The sequence below is a fragment of the Diadema antillarum genome, unplaced genomic scaffold, assembly GCF_040938485.1.
Source record: "Diadema antillarum isolate AM-2024a unplaced genomic scaffold, OU_Dant_1.0 scf00000038, whole genome shotgun sequence".
Lineage (NCBI taxonomy): Eukaryota > Metazoa > Echinodermata > Echinoidea > Diadematoida > Diadematidae > Diadema > Diadema antillarum.
The window spans coordinates 770001-793120 of record NW_027270927.1 but is presented as its reverse complement, the minus strand read 5'-3'; the positions used below and the strand labels follow the sequence as shown (position 1 = coordinate 793120).

At 39.7% G+C, this 23120-nt stretch overlaps 1 protein-coding gene across 1 annotated transcript in view; it reads right to left on the bottom strand.

Moving 5' to 3' along the window:
* Positions 1–646: 646 nt before the first annotated feature.
* The window catches only part of LOC139709564 (cGMP-dependent 3',5'-cyclic phosphodiesterase-like), a 72461-nt gene continuing 49987 nt past the window's right edge, over positions 647–23120 (bottom strand). Inside the window, exons 9-23 of the mRNA XM_071621527.1 lie at positions 19016–19079; positions 16835–16904; positions 16036–16096; positions 14880–14996; positions 13716–13754; positions 12927–13000; positions 12206–12283; positions 11478–11600; positions 9944–10137; positions 7887–7974; positions 6714–6836; positions 5670–5769; positions 3538–3650; positions 2031–2176; positions 647–1148 (exon numbers count right to left, since the gene is read on the bottom strand). Coding sequence (XP_071477628.1) covers positions 854–1148; positions 2031–2176; positions 3538–3650; positions 5670–5769; positions 6714–6836; positions 7887–7974; positions 9944–10137; positions 11478–11600; positions 12206–12283; positions 12927–13000; positions 13716–13754; positions 14880–14996; positions 16036–16096; positions 16835–16904; positions 19016–19079 — 1685 coding nt within the window. The 3' untranslated portion in view covers positions 647–853. The remainder of the gene's footprint in view (positions 1149–2030; positions 2177–3537; positions 3651–5669; positions 5770–6713; positions 6837–7886; positions 7975–9943; positions 10138–11477; positions 11601–12205; positions 12284–12926; positions 13001–13715; positions 13755–14879; positions 14997–16035; positions 16097–16834; positions 16905–19015; positions 19080–23120) is intronic.

Below are 23120 nucleotides of genomic sequence, written 5' to 3'. Positions count from 1 at the left end.
AAAACTACACACACACTTTTATAACGATATTTCAAGTTTGAATGTTCACGTACATGTCTCAGCACATTATATACTCTGCAGTTATACCATATCCAACTCTCCATGCAATGATCTTCTGCTGTTTCTTGGCTGAAACCATTGTCACTACACAATATTGAAACAAAAAACATATTCAAAATCAAGTGCTTGAACAATGTAAATCAGCTCTTACTGTTTTATATACTGCATTTTTAGTAGGAGTGCACTCGCAGGTAAAGGGAATACCAATGGCTGCATTTCTAAATCCATATCTAACATGTCACTTCCTAACGCCAAAACATCAGTGGAGGTCTTAACCAAATGACTACTTCTGACTTCTCCCAACCCTAACACATTTAGCACACGGCTCCATCTGGAGTAGGAAAAGAGTGGATTGAGCCTTTTTCTTACTATTCCAACAGAGCGGCGTGGAATCCTCCACTATTAGTCTTTGTCCCAATTCCACATGGCTCGGCCGCATTTCTGGCAGGAATCCTTGATCAAAAGCATCTCCTTTTAAAACATATCTCTACGCACCTCCTATGATCTGTCTCATTTTGGGCGACCTCTTCACAAATCATCGAGCGGGGTTCCATCTCATGTTGCTCTTCCTAAAGCGCTCTCCGAGTCACCCATCCATTAAGCTCTCCACACTCTGTCATCATCTGAACATCATGGATTGGACAGGCTGCAGTGACCGGTAGATCTAAAAACTGACAGGAGCGTCCAACTTTCCAAAAATCTCGAGGTGCACAAAGTTTGACGGAAAAAACAAACAACTAAATCTGCTGAGAGTTCACAGTTTGTCCACCTCAACAGTGATGACAATCTGTTCTCAATTGTGGTTGTCGTTGTGGTCTCGCTTGCCATCCTCTGTTGCCCCCGGCGACGCATCTCCCTCCTCCTCCTCCTCCTCCTCTTCTCGGCAGCTTGCAAGCTGGTTCTCCTCCTCCTCAGTCAGTTCCTGTCCGTTCATCTCGCTCTTGAACTGGATCTGGAAGAAGTCGAGGGAGTTGGTGCTGCTGAGCCGCCGGGCCTTGGTCTCGTCTCGCAGCTTGTGCCACATCCTCCGGTTGCTTTCCACAGCATCAACCAGCACCTTGGCCTCAGGAAAGACCTTGGCGAGGACCCTGCATTGGGGAACAGGAACCAAGATGCCACAAAACAATTCATTAGTATTGTCTGGTATCTCATTCCTTAACAGCTTTCTTAAAATATAACACTGAAATCTAACATCACGATACAAGCAGACTGCATGGTCTTATCTGGTCCATCTTAATCAAAATCTACCCTGTATTTCATTGGATGATATCAAGTTGCTCATTGGCATATCTCACAGTCCCATACATGATTATGTGTGTTAGTTAAGCAGGTGATATGCTGGGTTGGAATGACCATGATTGGGTTGTGCTGGCATACAGGCCAAAGCCTTAGTTTTTAATACTGCTTTGTTTCTGGTGAAAATAATCCACCCATCACCTGTGAATACTCATTCATCATCATCATCTGACTAGGCACTAAAAGTGACTCCTTACCTTTCAAGTTTGAAATCATTTCATCAAAATCTACCTAAAAAAAATATTCATAGATCATACATGTCTATAACTGTAAAGAAAGAGAGAACAAAAGCAATCACACAAACTGAAAAAAAGTATCCAAATTATGCTGGACTAGGATTTGGGAACGGGTCCTCAGCAAACAGAGAATATTTGAATTTAGATGTTTCAAACTATCTTTGGAGTCCAGAAGGCTGGACCAGTGGCGGATCGGGGGGGGGGGGGGGGGGGGGGGGGGGGGGGGGGGAGGGGTTAACCCCCCTCCCCATTGGGCTGAATCTTTTTTTTTTTTTTTTTTTGCTTCCTTGCTTGCTTGCTTGTAAGTGGATGTGGAGAGAGAAGTGGCAGCAAAAAATGTGAAGACATCACATTTTTTTGTGTGTGTATTTGTCATGACCCGAACTTAAACTCCTCCTCCCCACTTTATAGCCAAAATCAAGATCTGCCCCTGCTGACCTGTATAGAGGCATGACGATGTGGTCCACAAAGCCAATCTGGAGCTCTGGGATGCAGGCCTTCTCCCGGTCAAACATTTCTGGGGTCTCCAGCCCCATGGCTTTCTCTAGGTCTCCCTGACTGAAGAACTCGTGGTAGATCAGCTCCTGTTTGAGAGAAATATAACCATATTTCATAAAGCTGTTTGTAAAGTTACAAACAACTTACGAGCGACTGGTGATCAGATCTGATGTGCTATACTTATCAGAATTTCCATAATTCAGCACGATAACTGATTACCAGTCGCTCGTAAGTCGTGCGTAACTTTACGAACAGCTTTATGAAACACCCCCCAGGGGATGGAAAATTATCACAACATCTGGCAGTATCTCAACTATACACCATCACAGCAGTCATTCACACACTTGCTCTTTTCACTGTTGTTATCATTGTAAGTGTATCCTACACATAATGTAACAATTCAATACAATTCAAACCATACCAGGTAATTTGATTTTTCCTTTTCAACAGGATATACATTGTACAACATAATAAATTCAAATTGGACACAAATTTCGAATGATAAACAAAAAGCAAAAATAACATGATGTTCAATTGTTTGCAGATATTACAAACAAAGGAAAATTATAACTTGTAGCTCACTTCTGCCCTGACAAATTTTCAGGGAGGTGGTAAAGCAACATTTTTTCATTCATGAAATGTCCCAACAACCCACTCAATTCAAATTGTGATATGCAGCTATTTACATAGAAATAACTGTAAACAACTCGTTGGGTTTCTTTGCTGTGCTGGGTCTTAAACCTCACCTTCTGAGAACAAGCCTATTACCCACTATCGAGACAAGAAGCTGTACCATCAATGATTAGAAATTATAACAATAATCTAGTTTGATATCTTTAACCCTACACAGACCAGAGCATTTGCCAAGATTTTTCCTTTCAGCATTCATGTTATCCTCTCAATCCAACCTCATTATAAGTCGTTATAAGCCAAATCAAGTGTGGCAAATGACTTTATTCAACAGGAAGTCTATTATGACAAAATACAGATGAAATTAAGTGAATAAAAGATGAAAATTAGGTAAGGCCTATTCATCAATAGTTTGCTTCCTGATAACTGCCCCACTCATAAAAGAAAGCACTACAAAGATGTGATATCACCGAACAAACTCCCGTTTACTAGTACTGTAAAAGTGGAAATTTTCGCGGTGTTGAAATTTTCGCGCATTTCGTGCAACTAGGAAACTAGCGCGAAAATAAAAGCACGCCAATATTTTGCTTGCCATATGCTCCTGTGCGTGATTCTGCGGAATTAAAAACACGCGAAACTCTTCTTACCCAGCGAAGCGCGAAAAATTAGTCGCGCGAAAAAATCCACTTTTACAGTATGTTAATGATGCTCTTTGGTATGACCCAGACAGTGAATATCCATCCACCACGTTAAAACGTACTTCTAAACTTTCTCAGATAATGAGGTAGTCACACACATGAGATGACCAGGTACTCACAGCGATTTTCTTGGTGGTGGACCAGTTCTTGGTCTGGTCTGAGAGGTCGGAGCACGTCATCAACATACACATTAGAAGCTGGTGGTGCTTGGGGTTCTTAACATCATAGCCATCTGAAAGAACACAAGTAATGGGATGAAAAGTAAAAACACACCATTCCCAACTATACAACTATTCAATGCCATTATTCTCCTTGCATGAGGGCAAGTAAAAACGCAGTGTAGCTTAGCTTTTGATTCAATTCTGAATAGCCACGAGTATTCTCTTACATCTCTTTTCTATTCACTTTTTTTTTCATTGCTCCAGGTCAATGAAAATTGCTGACTGAGAAGTATTGTAGGTACAAATGTACAACGTATGTACTGTAAAAGACTTATCTTCAATAACAGTGCCATCAACTTTGACACAACTTTTTGAACACTCCAAAAAATACACACAACACAACTTAGTCAAGCGAACAGATAACTCAGTCTCAATGATTGAGGCATATTAGTGTTGATTCAAGACTTGAATCTGCAAGATTTTGAGGTCTACATGTACCATGGTAGTGGATCAAACACAGTCTAAATACATCTACTTCCAGTAGGAGCCAATTCAAACAATATATAGATGATGACTGACGGGGGAGAGAACATACCGAATGTTCCACCCGAAGGGTTTGAAATGCTATTGAGGGAGGTTATAAGTCCCGAGACGAAGTCGAGGGACTTACAGCCTCCCGAAATAGCATTTCAAACCCTGAGGGTGGAACATTTGGTACATGTTACCGACAACAAAAGTCATCATCTGTTATATTATATGGGTTAGTCAAACAAAGTTACGTCAAATACGTCAACGTCAACCACCAGCACAACGCACTCGATCGCTCGCTCGCGCAGAGCCAAATTCACTGTGCGCACACAGTCCTAGGCTTTCTGTCATTTGTTACGTGAAAATGTTTTCCCATGGGAGAACATTACAAGAATGTTCGCCCATGGGCGAACATAACGAACATACCTCCATCACGTGACTGTGTTCAGCCAATCACTAACCGGTATTTGACTAACCCATTTGATATTATACAAATGATGCACAGGATAGAGTGCGTTAGTGTAGGCGTATCGCCTCGTGCATGTTTCACAATTGCAAATACCCTCGAGTGAGCTACGCCTCCACTAACGCCACGAAATAATCCTGTGCATCATTTGTTTTATAAAATGAGTCGAAAATTCGAAAACTAACAGCATTTTTCAGCGTTTTTCACGTACCTTTGCGGGTCAAGACGTCCGAAGATGTTCGTCCCAAACATTTACGCACGTCGCACTCGGAAATCCCGCACATACAGTATGATGGGGGGGTTGGGTTTCCAGACACTTAAGTTCCCGCATGAAAACTTACTTATTTTACATAGAATATGCACCCTTTACCTTAAAGACTTGATATAGACTCCTCATATAGGTCTACTAGACAACATACTCTGAAAACGGCGTAAGAATTAACCTCCTAAATCGTTGGATTTGCCCTTCAAAGTGACTCCATGTACGCGTCCGGTCCCACAATGCTTGGTCTACTGTATATGTACTGTACAAAGTGTACGTAAGTAGAGTATACGTACGCTAAACCTGTGCTGCGCCACACATGTTATGCACAAGGGAAGAAAGGCCGGCCGGCTAGGCCGGCAGCCAGAACTAGAAGTTGTTTACAGGATTGACAGCGCGTATGCATGCAATTCAAAGGAGCCGCCGCGCGCACAGACGATCGGCAATAGGATTTAACACGCAGTGCAATGGGACTGAGTAACCAAGGCACACGTCACTCATTTCAGCGCTTCCTATTGGCTACATTCTCGAACCCATTTTATAAACTGCTTTGACCACCTGAATGGCATGGAAAAGCATTGCATCTAGACTATTTTCATGATAATGTTTGCATCAATATCAAAATGTCACATGGAAGAAAAAAAAACAGAAAAAGAAAATATATTTCCTTTAGCAAGATGAGAAAAATGTCATAAACCTTTTTCCCACTAGTACAAAAGAAAGTGATTTTACAAGTCTTTTCACTGAATGGGAATAGGTAAACGAGTGCATTTTTAATAGACCCCTCACCCATGGAAGCCTGGAAGAAAGACTATCATGAGACTAGGTGCTTACCCTTTGCCATCTGCTCCAGGTCTTTGTGGATGCGGAGATGCTGGGCTACATCCGTTGCTAGGATATTGTCCTGGACCAGGTCCAGTGCCTTCTGGTAATCCTGTATCAGTGCACAATGGAAACATCAAAAAATGATGATGATGATGGTGATATTACTACTACTACTATTACGGTTACAGCTCGTTATTCCGAAGGTTCATTATTCTAAAGGCTCTTTATTCCTAAGATTCGTTATTCCGAAGGTTCATTGCTCCGAATTTCATTTTCAGATTAACCAATCTTCGGAATAACGAACCTTCGGAATAACGCCACAAATTTTCGGATTAACGAACCCTTTTTCATTTTCTGATTAATGAACCTGTAGGTATAGGGAATTTGCGTGTTTCGGATTAACGACCCTTCGGAATAATGAACCTTCGGAATAGCGAACCTTCAGAATAACGAACAGCACCCACTATTACTACCACTACTACTACCATACCATTAATACTGCTACATTTACATGTATGTAGTACTACCACTACTACCAATACTACTGCTATTACTACTTAACTACTACTCTTGCTACTGCTACTTACCTACCACTACTTCTACTGATAATAATAATGGTGACAACAACAATAATAATACTAAAAATGATATAAAGAAGATGATGAAAAAAATGAAAATGAATAGTACTGAAAATAGTAATCATGACAAAACACATAAGAACAATGAGTAGTTTCTTTTTATTGCACTATTTTGAAATATGTTTTGGTTTTGTTTTTTAGTTTTTTTGCTTGATGTGCAATCAATAGGATCTGGGTACCCTAAAATCTCTTGTACCTATGAAACTTTCCATACTCATTATGCACATTAAGCACCCGAGACCCTCTCTTCTCCCTGGCCTAGTATTTGACTTGTGACGGCCACATACATATAACGAACAGGCAGACTGAATGTACGCAGAAAAATAAGCATTCAAATTGAGTGTGAGGTTGAAGTAAGAAAGTGGAGCTTAAAACACCGGTAAAGATATAAACTTGACGAGGACGTCTTTCTTACCTCTCTGTTCAGGTTTTCAAAGATGTTGCATCCTTCTGTGTTGAGGATGCACATAGCCTGAGCGAAATGATGCCTCTCCATGACGGAGCCTTCTGAACTGTAGAGGGCAGCAAGCACTGATTGCTGGAAGAGTTGCGGAGATACAACGGTTACCAAAATGTAGTCCAATTCAATTTGTTTATCGATTCAATAGAAACAGACTCTTGTATACAGTCGATACTGACAACTTTGCAGATACAAGAGCAATTCAATTTCAATTCAAGAAAACATTAGAATGATAGACGAGTCTTAAGGTTTTAACAGCACAAATATATACTTGGCTGTGGAAATTCCTTGCATCATCCAAGCAACCAGATGAAAGATTTCAGCAAACACTTTTTACATGCATATCAATAATCTTGGCTGATATCAAACATTATGTTAGTATGACATTGCTTGAATAAAGGAGACGATCTGCCCGAAGGATGCACAGTACAGACTATTTCATTTGATTCTCATAAGATTCAAATTTGATCTGTTGAAGTTCTTCTTAGAAAGGCATACTAATACTGTTAGGAGTGGAAATTTTTGCAGTGTGGAAATTTTCACACAATTCATGCCACCAGAAACTAGCCCCGAAATACAGTACTCAACATTTTTTGCTTGCTAAATGCACCACTATGTATATGTCTTGATTCTGTTGAATTTAATACAAGCTAAATTCACCTTACTAGTAGTGGCATGACGAATTACACAAACATATCCACTTTTACAGTACTTGGGTAACTGCATCTTATGTGACTGTGTGACTTGTGCCTCACTGTAACTTGATCTACTGGTGTGGCAGCAATGACCAAAAACTGATAATTGACCCATTGAGGACGAGTCCCGAGTATACTTGGGCAAGCGTCTATGGGAAATGCGTGTTGTAGCAAAATCTAACCGTCCTCACAGGTTAATGAAAGATTACTGATTAGTTGATAAAAGGTTCCTAAATATATGTATGCAGAAAGATGTTTTCAGTGACTAAGCATGTGTAAAGTATGACAATTTCAATGTCACACTTTTCCTGGAAAACTCACATCAATTCTGCCAAGATAATAAATATACAACAGACAAAACAAATAGCAAACAATGACTCTGGAAGCATTGGTGTAGAGCCGTTAAAAAAAAAAAATCTAGACTTAGTCTCACCGAGTGGACTTGGAAGCTGTTGTTGGTCCCTCTGTGATCCAGATCGTGGCACAGACATGCCACAAACAGCGCAAACGTCTCCAGATCACTGTCGGAAAGAAAGAGGGCGAGAAACCAAGGGGATGGATTAGTTAACACAGTCATGTCTCAGTGAGTACTTAGTGATTTCTAAAAAGATGCCAGTACATACAACATTGTAAAAACTTGGGGCTTGTTGTCAAGGCTTAAAGTAAACATTAAGATGGTGGAATATGGTCAGACTCGTAATAACTTGGAATTACTATGCATTGGCTAAGCTTAAAAAGCAATAAAAGAGACTGAACTGCAACTTTTAATTTGATTTGGAAAATATATTGTAGAAAAATAACACATCTAACATGCACTTAAAGATAATAAAAAGTTTTGGTACCTCAAAAGTGTCATTGAATTTCCTTGTCTTAGTTTGTGTTTCAGGTTAAAGTACCTTTCATGTAACTAACACTGTGAGACTTACTCGCCCCAAAGTGCTCTCATGTCTTAGTAATCATGCAATTAACTGCGACCAGCAGCCCCATACGCATAGCGACCAGCAGTCCCATCAACGCATAGCGTAATCGGGCTTCGCATTGTAGCATTCAGGATCATGACAGATTTAGTATCGCAGGGTAAATGTCAACTTAAAATCCCATAAATTCTTCAATTTGAAGACTTACCAATTAAGTTGAAGTATTGAAAACAGGCTTCGGGCAACGTTTGGTTCTGCCTATAGTCCCTTTCTGTTCGAATTGATGACTGAATGTGACTCGGTCGACAGGACCTTAGGAGAGCTACATACAGTACACTGAATACTACAGCCAGTGCATGCGAACACATCACATGCACACAAATTTCAAATCCATGAACGGATAAGATGTATGTGTGCGCATGCGCTGGCCATGGTAGCCAGTGTATGTAGCTCTCCCAAGGTCCTCTCGACCGAGTCACATTCAGTCATCAATTCGAACAGAAAGGGACTATTGGCAGAACCAAACGTTGTTCGAAGCCTGTTTTCAATACTTCAACTTAATTGGTAAGTCTTCAAATCGAAGAAATTTTTGGATTTTAAGTTGACATTTACCCGCGATACTAATTCTGTCATGATCCTGAATGCTACAATGCGAAGCCCCATTACGCTATGCGTATGGGGCTGCTGGTCGCAGTTAGCTATGCGTACAATGGGCTGCACGCTGCTGGTCGCAGTCAGTGGTTTCGCACAATATTTATCGACGCTGTACAGCGTTGGCTCTGGTACGAAACCATTATTGCATGATTACTAAGACATGAGAGCACTTTGAGGCGAGTAATTCTCACAGACAACGTACTTTAACCTGAAACACAAACCAAGACAAGGAAATTCAGGGAAGCTTTTGAGGTACCAAAACTTTTTATTATCTTTAAGATAAGAATAAAAGTACATCAATAGCATTTAAGAAGTTGGAAGGAAAAACATCCATTTTCGAAGAAAATTCTTACAGTGATGTGTTCAAGGACCACTGAAACTCCACTGCAGAGATATTCATGACTGATATCCAAGCAGAATTTCAAGAGAGGTAAGAATATAAAGAAACATTGCATTTACCCATCCATTTAATTTCCTATACAGTTTAATTTGATATTGATTGAAACACCATTCATTTTATACTTCCCTTTAACTATTCGTGTGCCATGGTGTAAACCCTGTGTGTGCCATATTATTCTGAGACCAAGACGGATGAGTACTTTTTGGAAGCATTCTGTTTTTCAAAGCCATGTAACATTTCATTTACAGCACAGCAAAGTTGTCGAGAAAACTACATGTTTTGCTGTGATGTAAATTTTATGACAAAGCTACGGCTATGACGTTTTTAATATACGTGCTGTATTGTGGCATATTGCAAGTTATTCATTGGTTTGTGCCTCTTCGTTTAACTGAGCAAAATGTGCAAAGTTGGCAAGATGTCGACTGAGTCAGGTGTGCAAACATGGCACATAAAGGGTTGAAAAATAAAGATGCCATGGTCTACCAATAGAGGTAAAAGGTCAGAAGTTATTGGCTGTACCTGAGGGCATTGAGTTGGTTCAGGTTTTTGTAGAGCAGGTAGCAGAAGTGACCAACGGTGAAGGCGTGGTACCAGTTGTGGTAGGGCGGGTCCCGGTAGCCCCGCTTGACCATCATGATAAACTTGGCCAGGGTTGACCGGTTGATACGCCACCTATTGACCATGCCCATGTCTTCAAACATACTCAGACATGCCTGGATGGAGGAAAATTGGGGGTTGTAGGGGCAGGGTTTGATTAACAAGAATGGTAATGGATCAGGATTTTGATGTGGGGGGGGGGGGTGATCGATTGACAGGGGAGTTGACAGGGGTGGGTTAAGATTGGGAGGTGTGGGTGGAGGTTTGATTAGCATGGATGGGATTTTATCGGGACATTGATAGGGGAAAGTTGATCAATCGATAGGGGAGAGGACAGGGTTGGGGTAAGATTGAGAGGTCGTAGGGGCGGGAGGGGGTGAGGATTTGATAAACATGGATGGGATTTGATTAGGACATTGATGGGGGGGGGGAGTATGGTTGGATGGGGTAATTGATTGACAGGGGAGCGGACAGGAGTGGGTAGGATAAGGGGATTGGTGAGGGATGGGGATAAATAGGGCAGTTGAAGAAGATGGGTTAGGATAAAAGTTGTTAGATTGCTGATTAAAGTGTAGTTTACAGATTGCGATATATGTATCCTTCATCTGTTTCACTAGTATCAGATTTCAAGCAATATTTCTATAGTCCTTCTCCTTCCTCTTCTAACCCTCTCTGGTTCACAGTCCTTTTCAGGACTACACACACTCCAGAAAGAATACTCTTGCTCAATTTCTTGCTTCTTCTCCTACCTTCTCATTCCTCCTTTCATTCCAACAGTCCTTTTAAGGACTATAAACACATTGTAACCGAAAACCGAGCATATGCTATGTACACCAACATGTAAACTCCTTCCTTCAAAAATCATCTAATATTTCTTACCTGATACATAAAGTGTGAATTTAATGCAAACAGTCAAACAGATCTACAGTAATGACAAATACAACACACTGCAATACTAGTCAAGAAAGGTGCATATCATCGTCATTCAGAGACTTTCCACATGATCCTTGATCTTTTGCTCCTATCCTTTTATGCTTCTTACCCTCAACTGAATCAGTGGTAAATCGTGTCAGCATAACTCATAGCCTTTGGTGTCAAGCATTCGTAATGTAGGTCATTGTGGCAAATGCTTGTTTACAAAAAACATAACAAAACCTGTACCTGTCCATTAAAATGGGATATGGCAAGAAAACTCTATTATATACAGTCAAACCTGCTTTAGCAGCCACCTGTCTATAATGGCCACCTGCCGTATACAGCCACTAAAAACAATCCTCCCAAGAGGAAAAACTATGTTAAAGGCCCTATTTGTAGTGGCCACCTGCTTATAACAACCAATATAATAAACCCTGTGTGTGTTTTGAGTGTGAATTGGCACAGAAAAACCCCACAGCATTGTAGACACAGTCCAAAGTCCCTGGTACAGAAAGGGTTAAAATTGTCTTTTCATCCTCACCTTGATTGTCTCGCCATCAGGGATACAGCGAGGTGAAAAGGTGAAGTTTGCCATCCTGGGGTTGAACTCTGAGACACTCGGCACACTTTTACTGACCACATTCTCCGTCTCATCCTCAGCCACCTAGACAAACAGACAAACAAACACACACATACACGCAAATAAACAAACACGAACTGTTACTTAAAAATACTTTTCACTACGTCTCTAAAAGATATTATGTAGAAATTTGATATGAAGTTCCTCAGAAACTCTTTTTGTTACACTCTGTACATGTTCAAATAAATTTTGCCCACTCAAGTTGCAGTGACTAAAAAATATGTTTGGTTTATCAGTGAGTGTTATGACTATGAGCATAAAAAAGACAGAGAATTGATACTATGCACAGAACACAGATGAAATATGTGGGAGAAAGTTACATATCATGATTCAAAATCTCACTGAATAGTAACATACATGTAGCTCAATTCATATTCTTAAAAGAGACCAATAACTACTTTCATGACTCAGTACAAAAACTATTAAACAGGAAACTAAAGGTGGACAGTTTGGATGCACATAACAGCTTTGTATTGTCAATCCATAGTGTGCTTTGACTGCCGATTAGTACAGAAAAACTCACGGCATTGTGCAAACCGTCCAAGTCCCTGAGAAGGAACGGGTTTAGGGATACAGAGTAAACAATAACGTGTATAATGTGACAAGAATGAAGAGACGCAATGTCTCACCTTCATGTGGTACATCATCAGTTCGTTTGCCAGTGTGCTGCGATACTGAGCGTCCTTCATCTTCTTATATAACAAACTCTGCAAGAGGCAATGACCGAAAGAATATATTGAAATAGAAAAAGTAATTTCTTGAGTGGTATATAGGACCTATCAGTTACATTGACAAACATATCACATAGACTTGATATATATATATATACATATACATGAAACTTGCATAGTCAAAGGAAAAATAAGAACTTATGGCCCTTTACCTACATGTACCGTATATCAACACAAGACTCTATAATTTGATATATGACAGCTGTAGCTTTATACTTTACTACTGTTAAAGCACATTTCCAATCATGGTGTTTGCTTCTGCCTGACAAATTTACTCGAAATTTTTTTTCCATTTTCTGCCTAAAAAAACAACACAAAAGCAATTTTCTTCATTGATAATGATAATAATAATAATTGCATTTATAAGGTGCTTTATAGGTACCCTACTGGGGTTTCTAAGCGCACATTTAATTTTGTTTGATCCATTCATACTCACATACTGTGGACTAACACAATACTGTCTATCTATTCCTGAATAATAATATTGCATATTTAAAACCTGTGACCAATCAAACTTTGACCAAGATTTTATTTGACAAAGAGAGCAAATACTGCCCTCTTGTGTTCACAGCGACTACATGTGGTATGTGTTCAGGTGATAACATAAGCTGTGACTCACATGTACAATGCTGATACCACAGTAGATGGAGAAAGCAGATGCCACATCCTCGTCATGTTTGGTGAAGAACAAACCTACATAAACAGACAATCAGAAAGACAATATATCAGCAAAAGGAAACATACTGAAATATATTCATATGGAAGTATAGAAACATATAGAAATATATTCATATGGAAGTGCAGGAGCATATTGAAATATATTCATATGGAAATACAGAATCATATAGAAATATATTTACTTGGACGAACAGAACACATTGAAATGTATTTCATAAAAGTACAGAAACATTGAAACATGTTCATATAGAAATACAGAAATATTCAAATATATTCATATGGAAGTACGGTTCTAAAAATTCTGTCTGTCTACTATGTTATCACACATGCACAGAGACTCCAACCCCAAGCACCTTCTGATCTGGAGATTCTCCCACCTGAAACCCTTAGCAAACGGGAGACTCCAACTTGATGTGTGCAAAGCGCGAAATTCCCAGGGTTCTAGATGCTCTCTGGTGCTATCTATCTTATTTTTTCAACATACGATAGAAATAAGTAAGAAATCCTTTCCAACGGGAGACAAAGAGCCAGGGCGGGAGAAATTAAATCTCAAACGGGAGAACGGGAGATTTTGCAAATATGGGTTTTCGGCGGGAGATCTCCCGTCGAAAACGGGAGAGTTGGAGTCTCTGCATGCAATGACCAAGACACAGGAAAAAAAGAGAAAATTGCACTTTCTGTCTGTGGATCTAGACATAGAATAATTTGATACAAATTTTCTCAGACTCACCATTGATCTTATTGCATAGTTCAGCAATTCCTACCACAGCTGTGGAGTAAGAGATAAGTCGATTGTTAATAAGATTATATTTCTACCTCTAAACTTGGATATATGGTACAGGTGAAGAATGAATATCTCTATACATAGCATTGACTCTATTATTTTATGTGATCATCACTCAAGAAGTTCATTATTTAGTGGAGCTTCACAGCTTCCAAAATGTGACACTTAACATTCTAACTACATGTACGCTCATATCATGTTTATGTGCATTTATGTAATAAATATGTGCAATCATTTTCATTCACCACCTACAACCATACTTCAGCATGAAATGTAAAATCATCTGTAATTCAGTCTCGGCTGCAAATGATGAATTGCAAATATACCATGAAACTATACTTCACAAGCAACATCCATCATGAACCTCTGCTGTAGTATTATATTGCATTTCCTTGCAAACAGAACTGAGAGTTGTGTATGATTTTCTTTAATCCACCCAATGCATTTAAAAAGAGTGATGCCCAAGTAGGCTTTACAGTCATGCTCCATAGATGGGGAGAGTTCATGAAAATTCAGGAAAATGTTAACATAGACAGAGAACTAGATAGTTTGAAGTGGATCATGTAGAACTCAACTGATTTCATTGTCTAGGGGAAAGCTGCCGATGGGCCTTAAAAAGTTCAAGGACCCTTACATATTGATGCCACTGAATACAACTTGGCGGTCTGATTATCAACTTGAATGTCAGATTGCATGAAGTAGGCTCAACTTCTAACCTCCATTCATACTGCACAGACTATGACGAATAAATCACTTTTATAGGAAGGCTGTATCATCAAGTCTTGCAAAAAACAAATCATTGTTATACGTCCATTATGACAATAATAATTATTACTGAACAGTTCTATTAACACTGGTCGTTGTTTAATCAGTTTAATGGCTGCTCTTCCTGAGGGCCCAGTCACGTTAAACTACCTAACAATGCCATGTATGCATTATAACACCTAAGTCAACAGGGACATGCTGGGTTAAACGCCCTGTCTGAGGATGTATGCATAGCACAGGCATTGAACACAAGACCTCCAGTTTAAGATCCCAGGGCCCATCAGCACTGAACCTCCATGCTCCTACCACCATCATACCAGGACCTAGTCCCGCTGGACACTGTACCTGGTCCATCCATGATAGGGAAGCAGAGGATGTTCCTGGTCCTGAACCCGGTGCTGTCGTCCACCCCTCGATAGAACAGCGGATGTGAGTAGGCGTCCTTGATGTTCAGGATCTTGCCTGGTGTATTGTGGGATTGGATGGAAATATTACATCAATGATTAAGAACACTTTTCATAAGAAAAACATTCAGCAATACTGTCAGGGCAGTTAACTTTTGAGACTTATTGATTGGTTGATTGGTCAATCAGTTACTTGTTTGATTGATTGAATACATTTATTGAAATATGACAAGGGCCCTGTTTTATGAAGAGTTAAAATTGATTATATACTTGGTTTCAACTGTAAGTCTATGGCAGCCTGTGTGGTAAGGAAATTTAAAATCGATTTTATCTTTTGATAAAACGGGGCCCAGAAGCTAAATTGTGACTGTTTACTAAAAGCAAACATGATCCTGGCGGACACAAAGCATAATGATTTCACAACATAGAAAGTGTTCTTTACTCGCACTGTGTTAATACTCATCTCTATGTCTTTATAATGGGAGTAGGGGGTAAAATTACAATCAGCAGTGACAGGAAACATGCATTAAATTTCATGGTGATCTCTGACTTGTTTTGATATGAGAAAAATAATTAACGGAAGTTTTTTTTTTTTTTTGTTGATCCCCCTTTTTCATTTCAGGCATCTTATAAACATCTTTACAAGGATCAGGCGGTAGCATATCTACAGTAGGAAAGATCACTTAATGGCCATGACATTCCGTAATGAATGTAACCTGTTTGTCAAATGAATGTATCTGTCATTCACAAGGCAATATGTTCTACTAATCACCTATGCCCATGATCTACTGTTCTATACTTAAAATGGATCACTCCCTTTGGTTTTCCACTAACTCTTCAGGCACACAGAGCTCACTTTCTTGTACAAGTTGTACCAACCAAATTTTGATTCCATAAATCATGCATTTTTTTTCTACCCATGATTCTGTTCCCCTCCTCCCCCCCCCCCCCCCATGAAAATCCACATTTGTTCAACTATCAAAAAGGGTTCATTCAACGCACTACATGTATGCATTTTTTCGGGTACAATACTACATTTATACAGTATGGGGCATCGATTGGTTTGTCTGCTGGCAGTGAAGGAATGGCGCCCTCACCAGTGCTGGCAACGTGTCCCGCGATGCCATGTGTGATTGGAATCCTAACTTCACCAGATTCCTTGGATGAGGGAGGAAAGAGAGAGAAGAGAATGAAGGAAGGAATAATGTCATACATGGATGCAAGGGAAGTGAAAAGATATTGCTTGGTAAATAAATCCAATGGGGAAAACTTTTGCGTATGAATGCAAAATCTTGGGCTCATTTCAGACATTGTTATGCAAATATTGTACATTGCAAATATTGTACATTGCAATGATTCCAGTTACTATGGTGGCAGTCAGTAAAGAACCAATCAGCTTTAAGCATTTAAATTGTCGCTGGGGTAACGACGATTACTGCAGCTTTTGAATGTAAAGCATACTGTACTTTACGCAGGAGGTCCCTGATCTCGTCAAACATTTCAATTCAAATTCAAATTCAAATGATTTTATATCCATATAAATTAAGCATTTAAGCTTTCAAGCAAGCTACACCTCTATAAATTTCAATTAAAAAATGAGCTAAATAGTCTCTGCAGTTTGATTGGCTGATCGTAGTCTAATTTCATGACATAGTTTTAGAAGAGATATATGATCAGCTCTATGATTTACTAGGGAAACAAAAAGTCGTGTATATAAATGAGTTTTCAACAAAAATCTGTCAAAACTTTAATCAAGGCCATGGTTTACATAAACGCTATATCAAGTGTACACCGTTTCTAGTTTGAAAATAGACAAGGGGCTTTATTATGGCATGGCTCTGTGAAAAAAAAAAATGAAGAGGAGAAGGTCATAGGTCACAATGATGGCTCCATCACATCCCTTACCAGCTGACCGTCAAAGACTTTAGCTACCAGCTCCTCATTCTCCACAAGAAACAGGGAACATCTGGGTAGGGGGACAAATAAAACAAAAACCTTCCTTCATTGCATACCAGCATACATCACTGTTCATTAAAATACATTTGATGTACTGTAAAAGTGGAAATTTTCGCGGTGTTCAAATTTTCGCTCATTTCGCACAGCCAGAAACTAGCGCGAAAATAAAAACACGTGAATATATTTGCGTGCCATATGTTCCAGTACATACTGTTTTGATTCCGCGGAATAAAAATCATGCAAAATTCTTCTTACCGGGCTGAGCGTGAAAAATCAGTTGCGCGAAAATATTCACTTTTATACAGTAAATACTTAATAGTGCTGCATTCTAATGCGGGGGGGGGGGGGGGGGGGGGGGGAGATGAAAAAAGAGGGGAAATCATTCTGGACATAAAGTATCATAATCTATCACCTTTCCATAGAGCGGGAAGAATATCATATCTCTCATATTTCTTTGTGAAATCTAGTTTCCATTTTCATAGACATGAGTAGAGCTCTTTGCTGAGATATTTACCATTTGATTCAATAGAAAACCATCATTTTACACAGTGAACCAGCGCAATATTTATAATGTAATTTGGTGCAGGGCAATAAATGCCCACAGGAACAATGTGTTGAGGACAAATCAATAACCTCATTAGTACAATATAGGCCTACCATTGTACATGTAATCTTTATACCCCTTTTGTAGTACCTTAGGGAAAACACAATAAGCATGGAATTGATAGTGTCAGCTGTCTTTGCAATTACAGAGTTTTTATGACACGGTGAAACTATACGTGACAGTTCAATCACCTTGCAGCCAAAACATGTCCTACATGACGTATGTTGGTAAAAGCTTGCCCTGGAGTCAACATGTAGCAGGCCAATGAAAATGCAAAATCGTATCTATCTTTAGAATACAAACATTGACGATGAAATTCACAATGAATGGAATGGAAAGAATCCTATGAAATGCCAGATTTGAAGATAACGGAAATCACCACGACAACGTCCAAAATGTGATTATGTAAGATTGTACCCTTCGGGCATCTGTCGCAACAAAGAGAGGCGAGACTGAATCAGCGGCAGAGGCAACAGTGCGGATCAATTCTGGGAATGAATCGGAACGGCAATATAGCATGCTTTACAGGGGATGGTCGAGGGCATGAATATAGATTGGCTCATTGGTTTTACTGGCGGGTGAAGACATCGGAGGACGGAGAGCAGAGAGAGAGAGAGAGCAACCAGGAGAGGAAGAGGTGGTAAGATGGGAGAAGAGGAGAGGAGATGAGAGAAAAATAGATAGGATGAGGGGAGAAAGAGAAGATGAGAGATGAGGGAAAGAGATGAAGGTGGAGAAGGAGCCACCTTTTGAGATGCCTAAGAGACTTGTGCATTCTCAACCCATTGAGGACGAGTCCCGAGTATACTCGGGCAGGTGTCTATGGGAAATGCGTGTTATAGTAAATTTAGCCCGTCTTCAAAGGGTTAAGATGACAGGTGTCTTCAAGAAAATTTGGAGGAGGGAGGGGAGGAAAGGAGAGGGGGTGGAGCGATACATTTGAGCATGTAGAACTTAACCCATTGAGGACTAGACCTGAGTATGCTCCGGCAGGTGTCTACGGGAAATGTGTGTTATAGCAAAATTAGCTCCTTCTCAACAGGTTAACAAAGGGCTGAGGTGAAGGGGCGAAGGAAGACGATGAGTTTTGCAAAGTGAGGCTAGATGGAGAGGACCAGGAAGGAGGTGAATGAAGAAGAAACAAGAAAGGAGAAGAAGAAAGATGAATAGGAGACGGGAGAAAAGTTTGGAGAGGGAAAAGAGAGAGGGGCCTGTTACTGATAGAAAACAGGGGAGGGGTAGTCCACCCCTCCCCTGTTTTCTACCACTTTTCTCCCATCTCTCTGCTAAGAGGAAAGATGGGAGCCAGTTACTGGTATGAAATGGAGGAGGGGTGGAGGAGAGAAGAACCTGTTGCTGGTAGGAAACAGGGGGAGATGTGGAGGAGACATGGGAACCAGCTACTGGACAGTAGGAAATGGGGCAGGGGTAGAGGAGAGAGGAAGGAATGAAGGAGGGATGTTGGAAGATACTTCTACCAGCAGAATCTTTGCTCTATCTCTCTCTCTCTCACTTACCTCTCAGCCTGAGTCAGGTTCCTTGCTTCTTGCATGATCTCCCTCAAGAGAACATATACATCATCTGCACAGGAGAGGGGAAGCAAGGGGGAGAAAACACAGACAAAAGTGAGTCAAACATGCAGAATGGACAACATCAACAACACTGAAGACAGAGACAAAGAAAAGACAAACAAACACATGGTCATTTGTGGCACATCGTCATGTTACCAATGTAATGTCAGAGATTACTGAAGCAAGTGAGAAAGATGTGCTTTAAGCCTACTTTGGCAATATAACCTTTACAAAGAGTAGCAATAACTTGCACGGAGATCAGTAAATTTCACTATTTCACTGTCATTACTACTAACATGCAAGTTGTTCTGATGGTAAATGAAAACAATATCTGATTATCAAAACTGGAAAAAACAAGTGAACAATGTAATTTGAGAGCCGAGTCAAAATAAGATGCAACTCTCTCCATTAAAAAAAAAGGTTGGAAACAAAAAAGAAGAAATTTCAACAAAATATATACGTTTTTATACTGAAATTAAACAAATTTATGAAGTTATATATTAGTAAAGTACAACATCCACAAAAAATGAAATTCAATTTTCCAATGAGCCCAAATTTTGAAAGAGGCACAACAAAGAAAAAAAAACAACAACTCCAAAACATTAGGTAGAAATGGGTTAGAAGGGCACCAGTCTCTGCCAACCAACTTTCCAACAGCGATCCTGTCTCCATAGTAACGAGGAGGAGGGGGATGCTGAGACTGGAGTTATTGGGAGTGATAGAATGCTATGATGGAGTGGCGTGGTGACTGCACTATTACAGGCTCTCTGAGGCCTAATTCTCTGGGAGGGTAGAATGGATGAGACTGGCCTGGACACCTGTATCAACCCTTGGGCGTGGGAGGGGTCACATGACTAGCATGCAGTCTGTACACCATTTTGAGGCATCTCACAGATGCATGTTATTCAATGTATTTGACAATGTATCAAAAAGCTCAGTCAAATGGTTCCCTGTCAGGATTTCTGAGTTTTGGTTGGACTCTGAAGGAATATTTTCTTAGCTGCTTGTATACCAGGTAAAGGTAATGAGTAAAACAATTGGTACTGAATGTTTGTAACCAACTAAAAATGGGGAATCAAAGAGTTGAACTCCATCAGGGTTATCATGAGAGGACATCTTTCAAGGTGAGGAATCCATTGAAGTACATCGGCTCAATTTCTATCATGCACACATACACACATACACATACACACACACAAAAACAAACAAACACAAACACAGATAGCAAGGATTTAAAACTTCAATAGCCACTGCTATAAAGAGATTGCCTGATTACTCTGAAACTTCGCATATTCATCAAGCACACTCTGTGCATTATTTTCTTCCCCTTTTTTTGTACAGTATCAATGCTCATGATGACTTACAATGTATTACTATGATCGTTAATTTGCACCAAAAAAAGAGAAGAATTTAATACGAAATGAGATGATTCTAAACTTCAGATGTAGATTGCAGACTATCATTCTCAAATTATCAAAACATGTAAAATAACACTTGTAGACCCAAATCACATATTTTCAGACCACCAGAAAATTGGCCTGTGCAGGCTTGTGCTGTCAGGTCACATACATTCCAAACAAATATTCACATTTGCATCAACAAAGTCTGCAATATGACATTGTGTTTCATCAAAGATGACTACCAATCCTGCTATGACGTGGCAAAAGAAACGTTTTCATCGAAGCTTGCCCGAGGTGCACCAACACGAATGGAAAGATTTCCTTTTCACCGATGTGCCTTTTCATCACCTGCCTGAGGGAATTCCTCCTAACTTGCAGACTGTGAATCATCTTGCATGCTGTCTCTCTTCTCCTGTATCCATCGTTTGGGGCTCGGTGGAATCTTATCACGATACGAGAGGAATTTCCCCCTCATCCGGTATGCACTGTGAGCAGTGTGGAGATGAGCTCATCCCCCTCAGGTCATATTTTTCCTCAAGACTACATACATTTTGCCTGAACTCAAGGCACAGACTTTCAATATGAGGTTGCCTTGATCTGTTTAAAAATAAACTGTTCTCTCTCATTATCTGGCACAAGTTTTGAGAAATCTCAAAAAATATACCATCCACCAATAGGAGGAAAGTCACTTGATACAAAAGATACTATCAACATGAATAAACATCAGAGGTTGAATTTAAAGCTCATGAATACATGATCAGTAACGTTTGATCAACTTTAGGCAGATTTTTCAGGCATTGTGTGTATCTGCAGGAATCCATGACATATATCAATATTTTGACTGACATGCCCAAGTGCCATTTGACGAAATGCAGGTGGATTTGTAATACCACCCTTCACAGATGTACTTCACACCCTGTAATGGTAAAAGGTAATGTATTGATAACTGTACGCCTACAAACAGTGGTTATGTAATGAAACAAATCTCAGAGATACATGTAACAAGAGTGGTATCTGTGACATCTCCTAAATGTAACTCACATCTTCCTCAAATCTGCCCATCACTGGATAAAGAACACAGAAATACCATGGTGCAGATGTAGCTACACTTTTTGGCATATCACACAAATTGTGGCCTACTGATACTAAGACACACCGATTGTGCCAACACTATAATGCTTGCAGTGAGTAAGATGTTGGCAAAGAAGACCTACTCTTGAACAATTCCTGTTTACATCAACCTAGCTGCCAAACCTGCATTGCCCAAAGTAATCTAAAAATGAAGAGTTAATTGATATAAACTTGCAGAGTCCACTGACAGACAGAATTAATGAATACACGATCAACTAAGTAAAAATCCATCGATAAGTACATAAAGAAAATGAATATATCAGAAAAAGAAATATATAACTTTAACTTTGCATCTGATATACATGCTGATAAACTGTGCACACAATATGTCATGCTACTTTCTCCACAAATGACGGACACTTCTGAACTGGTTTACTGCACTTTTCGCTGTCCTAGATGGCGGCCATCGCGAAAAAAAGAAGAAAAAAAAAAGAGAGATTTGTGTACGACAATGATATTCAAGTTTTCCACTCAAAAGATTTATGCAGACCTTTTCCATACATTTCCATCAGTAATATATACTGCGTCGGCCACACATCCCTACTAATACTTCTTCCAAGTACCTCCATCAGTTTAGTGTACCTCTTTCTCTTCTCTAGGCCTATTTATCTCTCACCATACATTTCTGTCCGCTCCTCTCTTTATACCATATACATCTATGCCTATCTCTTTTTCTGTTATTCGGACCCTGGACATAAACATAACATCCCTTGAAGCTATTACACTACATCTCGCTGGGAGAGAAGAGAAAATGCAATAAACTGGGACTTCAATTTCCAGAAAGGGCAGCCCTGCAATCTGGCGTTTCCGACGTTTGGAAGAGAAAAATAATCACAAAACTGATGGTGAGAAAAATTCTCTTGTCTCATCTCAATTGTCTGTTCTCTGAAATTGATATCAGTTGACCGGCGAGCGACTTGGATTTAAACCAGCGTAACTGTCGAAATTGGATGTAAACAAACCTCTTGCGTTTCGTCTGGAACACTGTATTTGTTGATGTAGTGGTGTAACAAAATATCATCGTATGATATCTTGCACTTCATATAAAATACAAAAAAACCCTAGGAAAACGGTATATTTCAAGCATGAATGTATTTCATAAATATCAATTTAGTGAAAGGTTGGGGAGGGGTGAGATGGGGAAGGCAAATGAAAATTTGATTGAAAGAGAAAATCAATGTCTCATCAAACCCTGGGAAGAATGAGGTTTCATGGAACTGGAGAACTGTTGTGTGCAGTCTCACTTTATCTCAATATGCTTTGAGTCGTGTGCTCTCAGTGAATTGTTATTTACTCATTTATTTGGCCGATTTATTTTATACTTCTTTCTAGACAGACAAAAATGCAGCCAGAACTCTATGACAACAATTTTTGCACCAGCAGCAAATGAAACAAACAAATATTGCAAATAAAGGAATGAACAAAACTTCAGACATTAAATGCCTTATCTATCACTGATTTCGGTTTTTTTTTTCTGACATGTTTGTTCAAATTGTGGATCATAAATTGCAATTTTACAA